At 42.9% G+C, this 9,165-nt stretch overlaps 1 protein-coding gene across 1 annotated transcript; it reads left to right on the forward strand.

Annotated features, from left to right (window-relative positions):
* Positions 1 to 1,584: 1,584 nt before the first annotated feature.
* LOC127344736 (GDSL esterase/lipase At1g58430) lies at positions 1,585 to 3,348 on the forward strand. Its single transcript, XM_051371070.2, has 3 exons — positions 1,585 to 2,299; positions 2,419 to 2,674; positions 3,038 to 3,348. The coding sequence occupies exons 1-3, from the start codon at positions 1,637 to 1,639 to the stop codon at positions 3,223 to 3,225; spliced, it is 1,107 nt and encodes a 368-aa protein (XP_051227030.1). The 5' UTR covers positions 1,585 to 1,636; the 3' UTR covers positions 3,226 to 3,348.
* The last annotated feature ends 5,817 nt before the right edge of the window (positions 3,349 to 9,165 follow it).

Below are 9,165 nucleotides of genomic sequence, written 5' to 3' on the forward strand. Positions count from 1 at the left end.
ATATCATATTTATTGATAGATTATTCTAAAAAATTTGGTCAAACTTTACTTGCTTTGACTTTTTTAGAAAAAATAAGCCTTAAGCCTTGGGATGGAGGTAGTATATTTTAAAAAAATTGATCAAACTTTAAATAGTTTGATTTTTTTAAAAAAATGTCATATTCATTGGAACAGATGTAGTATGACATTGCTCCATCCGTTTTATTTACATGGGACGTATCTACTTTCGAGGCTTAATTTAGTCCATCAGTTAGACCCACAAAATATGTGTTGTGTGCTTTCGAAGTGACACGGTTGAATTTGTATTTTAAAAAACTGCGATGACATATTTTTCAGGACACACATTCACATTCATATGTCACGTACTCACGTAGAATGAGAAAACGCCATGCAAATATGTATGCAGACTGTAGAGTAAGACTACCCACGGTGAGAGTATTATAGGTAGTATCATGCATCACATGCATGCAAAAAGCTGATGTAACAGGACAATTAAAGATGAGAGAGATGATAGTAGTATCATATTAGTAGGTAGATATCGTATCATAGCACGTAGTACTAGAAAATTTAATAAAAAAATCTTGTACATATATTTATATTGAGATTCTACAAATCAATTAATATAAGAAAATTATGATACTAGCATATAATACTATGCATTGTGAACATAATAACATATAGTAGTATCATACACATGATACTTCTATATACTATGCATTGTGAATTTGTGACTAGTCTAAGCTTCTACCTCGCCGGGTACATGTGGAATGGAGCTCCAAAAGTCCTATGTCTTGTTGACGTGTCACCTATCAAAATTCTGGAAGGGCTCTGTATATACGTTCCAACGGCTCGTGAACTTGTGTTTTGTCCCCATTCTTGACCAATCAACAACATGGCACACGGAAACCACCAATCTATCATCCACCCATCATACATCGTCGTGTACGGCATACAGTTTATAGCACTTTGATCCGCACGTTACTGTTTTTGGTTGCTTCGCTTGTTCCGGCAGGAAGTTAGTATTTTTCATGCGCATCGAGCTTTTTCGTCCACATTCACGGGAAAAAATAACCAAAATAGCAATGTCGTAACTGCTGAGGCTTCTGCCTATGGTTATGTTGCTAAACTAGGTACGGAGTGAAATACTAATATGGACTGAAATTAATGACAGTAACTGAAACCTGATTACAGTAGGAGTGTCGTCAATCTCGTGATGACTTTCCTTTTTTTTTCTGAAACAAAAAAAAAAGCACTCTGTCGTAAATCTCGTGATGACTCCCTTGGCAGTTATCTGCTCAACAATCAGTGTCACAGTGTTCTTAAGATCAGCGTATATTAGACCAGAGGAATTATACCTGTCACCGTATCACTGGGTCGAGGAAAATCATATTAGATAAAAAAAAATGGCAGCATCAGTACGTTTGGTGTCTGCAAGACTCTCCATTCTGCACAGTAATCGACAAAGGCTTGCATGCAGCCCACACAGAGTAGGTTACAAAATCTCCAATCCTGCCAAAAACATCCAAATCATGAGTCAAAATAAAGGCATTAATTTGATGCAAAAAGATATGCTATAGAACAGATATCCAGGAAGAAATGCATTAGGCTGGATGTTTCCCAAATCTGTCAAGCATTCATGACCCATCTAAAATATAAGGAGCAGTTGGGGAGTAGAGCCCAGGCAAGAATTTCTCCCATGGCGCACCCAGTTCTTCTCCTCCTGTTGGTGCTCCTCCTCGTTTCTCCTGCCATTTCTTCCTCCACCAAGAAAGTTCATCCAAAGTTCCCCGCTATCTTCTACTTTGGCGACTCCATTTTTGACACTGGCAACAACGACTATATCTCCACTTTGGGTGTGGCAAACCATCTCCCTTATGGGAGAGACTTCCCAGGAAGAAGGCCGACAGGGAGGTTCTCCAATGGCAGGCTTGTTCCAGACCTCCTCAATGAGAAGCTGCAGCTCAAAGAATTCTCACCACCGTACTTGGACAAGAATCTGTCCGATGAGGAATTGAAGACAGGGGTGAACTTCGCGTCGGCTGGGTCAGGGTTTGACGATAGGACGTCGCACCTGTCACATACTCTGCCATTGTCGGCACAGGTGAACCTCTTCGAGGAATACCTTCAGCGGCTCGGTGATATTGTTGGCGACAGGGAGGCTTCCAGGATTGTTACCAACTCTCTGATATTTATCAACTCAGGAACCAATGATTTCACAAGGTATTACCGTTCATCGAGAAGGATTGATATTGGTGAGTACCAAGATACTATTCTCCGGATGGTACGCGAGTATGTTAAGGTAAGATTAGACGATTCTGAGTTGTTTCTACCAAGCTATTTTATTTTGTTGTAGTTCTTGAACATATAAACCACAACAGAGGAATAACTCTTCTTTCAATTCCCTACACTGGAACGCAGGACATGTATAACCTTGGAGGGCGGAAATTCTGCTTGGCAGGCCTTGCTCCATTTGGTTGCATACCCTTTCAGATCACACTAAGTGGAGACCCTGAGAGGGCATGTGTGGATGAGCAGAACAGGGATGCCCAGAACTACAACTCCAAATTTGAGAAGATGCTTCAAACATTACAAGCCTCACTCAACGGAAGCAAAATTGTATACCTGAATTCATACCAAGCTCTCACAGAGATCCTTGTCAATACCAATAAATACGGTATGTTCTCTACTGATGTCATGATTCACAACTAATCTAGTAATAATGTCCACCTCATCAACTGTAGATCACATATAGTTAATTCTGAAGAAAAATACGAAGAAAACGTCTTAATCATAGCTAAAGCAGAATCACTGAACTACATATAGTTTACACCAAGATTGCGTCATAATCCTAACTAAATAAGAACTAGTGCTAAACTTGGTTGCCTGCAGGCTACAGCTAAAAGCTGTCAGAAAACCAAACGCCTAAACATTTAATTGCAAGAAGCAGGGATATCAGTTTGTGTTATTCATGTCACCCATTCTGTTTTCTTGTAACTTGTAATTATAGAAGTTCTCACCGAGCTTGTCATGACAACAGGATTTACAGAGAGAAAACGGGGATGTTGCGGGACTGGGCTCGCAGAGGTCGGACTACTTTGCAATGTATTTACCCAGACCTGCAGGAATTCGTCGTCATATGTATTTTACGATGCGGTACACCCAACTGAGAGGGTTTATAGGATAGCAACTGATTACATACTGAAAAACGTTATTCCAAAGTTTTAATGAAACAAATGCTCAAATAAGATTTTTCGCATTGTATTAACCTAATGCGTTTGGCGCACTGTTTTGGCCTTTTACTGAAGTCAATCTTGTAAGAAAGAGTCATGGAATGTGTTACATCTCTTATGTTCTGTGTAATACACTGCACTTGGTCTTCTCAGCAATTGATTTAAGAAGCCGAAGGCAGCAAACACTATGATCGGTCTATGTTAACTGAGACTGCTAGAGACGGAGATTGACTAGGAGTAACCATTATTACCTCAAGTCATTTCAGATCTATAACTTCTGATTTCCTGAGGCCTGAGTCCTCCGTGCAAGTGATAAAAGAGGATTGTGGCATCCAGTTCAATCAACTGCAGATGAAAATTTTGACTAGTTTAAAAGTTTTGTAATTCATACTTCCAATGCTGATAGAACAGTGCAAAACAAACTTCAGGGAAGGAAAATTCTGAAATTGACGATACAAAAATTGTTCACCTACGGTGGCACTAAGATACATAACTATATCCCCATGCATATGAGTTCTTGATTCCAAAATAATACACAAGCTCAGAAGACCAACATTTAAGTAAAGGTACACTGGGTGGTTCATGATAGCAGCATGTGTGCACACAGACAAAGCATTCAGTAAATAAGAAACAATATTTGTTGGAGAGTCATAAGGAGCTTACTTCATGATAGCAACATCTAACAGTTTATAGTTACAACACATAAATTCTTCACAATTAGAGTACTACAAAAATATAATTTGACTTTTGTTTCAACAAAATAACCAAGTAAATGATTTACAGAAGGAGCACCAAAATCAGTAAGAGACTAAAAGGTAGGCTTGATACATAGCACGAAAGCATAAATGATTAGGAGGAGATCTGTAACCCTATGCAGAAATCTTTACCAAAAGAAGTACATAAATGATGCACTGTTCCAACTTCGCGACGAAAATTCAGGGTCGTGCCGCATACCTGCAAAAGTTGGAAAACAAATCCGCCCATAGTCGCAGTACCCAAAGAAATAACAGAGCACATATATACGCCTAACTGTGCAGAGTATTGCCTGTTTCTTGTAGTCATTCAACTAGCTACTCCAAATTGATAGTTGTGTATCCATTAAGTTTTCCACCTTTTTAGTTGTATTGGCAACGTGTGACAAGGGATTAACTTGTCAATGCCTATGGATTGTAGGCTAGGGTTTAGTTAGAAGTAGAGGGTAAGTAGATCTCGAAGGTTTCAGCCGAAAAGTACTCGACGATTGTGAAAACTAGGATTTGCAGACAATGATTCGATCCTCTCTTTCGTCCCTCGACTCCCCCTTATATATGAGGTGAAGCCGAGGGATTCGTGCTATACAAGTTTACAGAGTCCGGGACGGTTTCTAACTCGTCCCGCCAGATTACAAACAACACTTCCTATTACAACTCTATCTTTCCTTAGTAAATCTTGGGCTCCCGAATCTTCTTATTCTTCGGGTATTGGGCCTCCAGTAAACCCCGGGTACCATCTTCGGCAGGCCCATTTGGGATGCCTATGTCAGTAGCCCCCGAGATTTTGCTTGAATCGTAGAGTCAGGGAAAATCTCCATTGTTTATTTTTACTCAAAAGCTTTAACCTTTTATATTTCTTCACATAAAATTCTATATTGTACAGGGATACTGGTAATTGGGGCTAGTTCATCTGACGGATCAGGTACTAGTTAACTGCTCTAGTGGCAATCCGCAAAAACCTACTTCAAAATCACGTCCCCGGACATGATCTCGGGATACTGGTGTAAACGTCGACAGGTGCCGCTTAAGGTCTTACCATTCTGTCGAGTCCCAGTCAAATTTATCGGGTACCTAACGCGTCCGTTAGGATTTTTCTTCGTATCTGTTGATACGGATAAAAGTAGCAGAGCGCAGTCTTTGGCGATGCCACGCCCAGCAGAGCGGATCTGGGGTCTTACCTTCGCAAATTTTGCGGCATTCAGAAATTGATCGCAACTTCGGCGTTCTGAGAATATATTGTCGAGTGCTTTTCCGGCTGTTGGAATGGCACATTTTATCGAGTCATATATGACTTATATTGTTCTCCCGATGGGAGTATATGTAGAGTTAATTATAACTCGAAATATACTCTCTTGTTTTTCTATTTTTGTTAATTTCATCGGGCACGCGAACAGCGTTCCCGATGGGAGTAGTTTCCCGAGGCTACAACCAAGAACTTGTGCTTGGTTGTAGGCTCAACCTATTAGTCCACCTTGTCGCTATATTTTCATTACTTCCCAATATGATCTCTTTCTTCTTCTCTCTTTTTTTATCTCTCGGGTGCGCGAACAGCGCTCCCGATGGGAGTAGCCCCGAGGCTACAGCCAAGGACTTGTGCTTGGTTGTAGGCTCCCGCAATTTCTATATTTGTCATACTTGAAAATTTACTTTTTCTGAAGTAGCCCCGAGCATTTGGGCAAAAACTTGTATTTGATCAAAGGCTCCCGAAGTATTGAATAATTCTTTCTGTCGTCACTTTTCTTTTATTTTTCTTGTCGACATACTTCCCTTAATCAAATTTACTTCATCCTCCTCGAATAGTCGTGATTTTTCTGCCCTGTGGGTCCATTGCTTCGACTACGTTGACACGTCGTGCAAGTAGTGGACACACGTCCTCCGCTTTTCCTGGCGCACGTACGGTAACGCCTATTTCACTAAAAATACTCTTTTGCCCTTGTGTCTAGAAGATCCATCCTCACCACACGATTTCTTCATCCAACGGCACACTGCTTCACCCGCATCTTATATAAACCCTTCTTCAACCTTCGTTCATCCTCGCTTGCGCCGCTCAATTGTTCCTTTTCGCAAAACTTCCCCGCGCCCAACTCTCTCCAATCTTCCGTACGCACATACATTGCTCGCCCACCGCCGTTGATGCCACCGCGCACGCGTCGACTCGCCACAAAGACGCCGGAATCCAAGATGGCCGCCGAGGATTTTGAGTGGGAGAGATCCAAAATCTCCAATCAAGACATCAACACGCTGAAGAGGCTCGGCCTCATGACGAAGGAGGACGCCATCCGCTTTCCTAGCGAAGAAAGCTACCCTAAGCCTCCAATGGAGTATCGGGTTAGTTTTGTTGATCACCTGATCCGCGGCCTTTCAACCCCAATCCACGATTTCCTCCGCGGCCTTCTTTTTGTTTATGGGATTCAACTGCACCAGTTGACTCCCAATTCCATCCTTCACATTTCTATTTTTATCACACTTTGCGAATGCTTCCTCGGAATCACTCCCAATTGGGCTCTGTGGAAGCGCATTTTCTGCCTCCGCCGTAATGGCTCCCACAACGTCACTTATAACATAGGTGGCGTTGTTATCTGTGTTCGGACTGATGTTGATTATTTCGACGTCAAGTTTCCTGATTCTGTCCAAGGATGGCGCAAAAAGTGGCTCTACATCCACGAAGAAAGCGCCAATTCTGTGGAGCACAACATAGTTCCTTTCGACGGAAGTGCCAGGATTCAGCGTCGCCGTTCCTGGGATGCCGAAGCTTCTGAAGAAGAGAAAAAGGCGACAGAGGCACTCATGTCTCGTATCCATCAGCTGCAAAACACTCGAGGCAAAGAACTGTCTGGTGTTCAAATCACTGCCTACTTCCTTAGGATTAGGGTGCAGCCTCTTCAGGCTCGCAAAAATCCCCTCTGGACGTATTCTGGTGAAAACGACGCCAATAGAATCTCCGATGATCTTTCTGCAAAGGACTTGGAGAAGTTGATCCGAAGAGTTTCCCGCTTGGCAAAAAAGGATCCTATTCCTTCCGCTTGTCGCGTGGAACCATACAGCTCCGCCAATCCTCTCCCCGAGGTATTTTGCCTTCTCGAGTTTCTATCTTGTTCCGAATTTGCCCTGTATCTCATTGTATTTGTGTCACTCTAATTTTTCTTTTGTCGCTGTTTTCTTGCAGAACCATCCTACTATGACTTCCCTTCCTCCTCTTCCTGAGGATGGAGAAGTCGAAGAACGGGGCATCGTTGCCGAAGATACCCCAGGTTCTTCTATTCCTGAAAGTGAAGTCGCGGGTTCCCACAAATCTGCGGCTTCCCATGAAAAGGAAGTTGAATCTGAGGCCAGTGAATCGACGCAATCCCTTCCTCCTGCAGTTTCCCCAAAGAACAAAAGGAAAAGGCATGATGCCGAGGATTCTGGCACTTCTAAGGCTGAAGAAGCTGGTCCTTCTAATCCGAAGGCAGCTTACGATCCTTATGTTGAATCCCTCATCAGCTCGTAAGTCACTTATCTCGCTATATTTTTGTACTCGAAATATTTATCTTGTCGTGCTTTTTATACTGCCGATTTTTTGATCAATCAGTGATGAGGAGGAAGAAGTACCAGTTACTGACGTGGCTCCTCGAACAAGCACGTCACGTACTGTACTTGCCTCAGACACACTAGTTGAAGGAGAAGAAACGTCGCCTCCTCAACAAGACGTCGTCACCACTACTCCGCCATCAAGCCCCCGAGTCCCTTCACCAAAAAGGGCAAGGGTTGAAAAGATTGTTGATCCTGCCCCTCAGTTGGGCAGTTCGTCGACTCTGCTCTTAGATGATGTAAGTCTGTCGACATCTATATTTTCCTTATTTTATTTTTTTCACCTTTTCTCTTTTTCATGCCGATGTTTCTTTTACTGTGTTCACGCTGAACAGCCTATGATCAAGGATCTTCTCCGCATCGGGTCCCAATTTATTGGGTACCGTGAATATGCCGCCAGAGCCGAAGGTAACGACTTTTATACTCGCTATTTTGCACTGACTTTCTATTCCTGTTGCTTGTCGCTATTTTTTGATCTTTCTTTTCTTTCTTTTTCATATCTCGACAGAAAAACTCTCAGAGGCCAACGAACGTGTCGACGCACTTGCTCAAAAACTCGAGCAAAGTGAGGCGGCTCGCAAGAAAGCTGAACTCGCTGCTAGCAAAGCCAAGGTCGAAGCTGATGAAGCTAAGGCGAAAGCTGCTGGTGTCGAGGAACTGCAGAAGAAACTTGAGGATGCGACAGCTGCCTTGGATGAGCACAAAGCTGCACAAGCTTCTCGTGACGAAGGAATCCTCAAGCGTTTGAAGTCGCAAAGTCGACGTACTCTGAGTAATATTATCAATCCCTTTTATTTTACTGCACTTCCTGTTTCTTGGTTGTTGACTGATGTCTTGTCTCGTGTGGCAGCCCAAACAAACCAGGATTTTGATCTGGATAATCCTGTCAACGATCCTCTCCTTGACGCACTTTCTCTTCTGGAGTTTCACGGGCGCGAAATTCGTGAAGGCGTGGCAAATGCTAATGCAGGATTGTCAGCGTTGTTCCCTTATTTCTTCCCGAAGAAAGAAGAACCCGCAACTTTCCTTAACCTCGCCAAGATGTTTAATGCTTCGGAAGACCTGGGATTGAAGATGCGTCAGGAGAATATGAAGGTTCTTTGTCGAGAGTACTGCTGTTGCCCTGGTTGCTGACAGCCAACGGACGCTTGATTGGATGAAGGTTGGCGACACCGATCGAGATAGAGCAGTCAAGATGGAGGTCGCCGATCAAGGCGGCCAAGCCCAACACGAAGAAGATATTGGCGTATCCGGGGATCAAGCCAGCTTCAACTCCTAGCTCCTCGAGGCCGGAGGTCTAGTTGCATGCCTCTGTTTTTCTTCTGTTTCTTTTGCTTCGTCGCCAAAGTAATCATTTGGCGACACGTACTTTCTTAACTCCACCGTAATGCCCTTGTAATTATTCCAAGAGATTAATGAAGACTTCTATCTTTGCTTGTTATTTGATGTTGTCTTGTTTATTTTTCGGTTGATATTTGATAACTATACTCCATGTTCTGCTCCTTCCAATGTTTCGCCTTCTTCTTCCCGCGAGGAAAGCTTTTGGTGATACCGCTCCCTGTCGAAGATACCTTGTCGCAAGAACTGGATGAACTTCGGCAACAACTTCAGTA

The sequence above is a fragment of the Lolium perenne genome, chromosome 3 (assembly GCF_019359855.2).
Source record: "Lolium perenne isolate Kyuss_39 chromosome 3, Kyuss_2.0, whole genome shotgun sequence".
Classification (NCBI taxonomy): domain Eukaryota; kingdom Viridiplantae; phylum Streptophyta; class Magnoliopsida; order Poales; family Poaceae; genus Lolium; species Lolium perenne.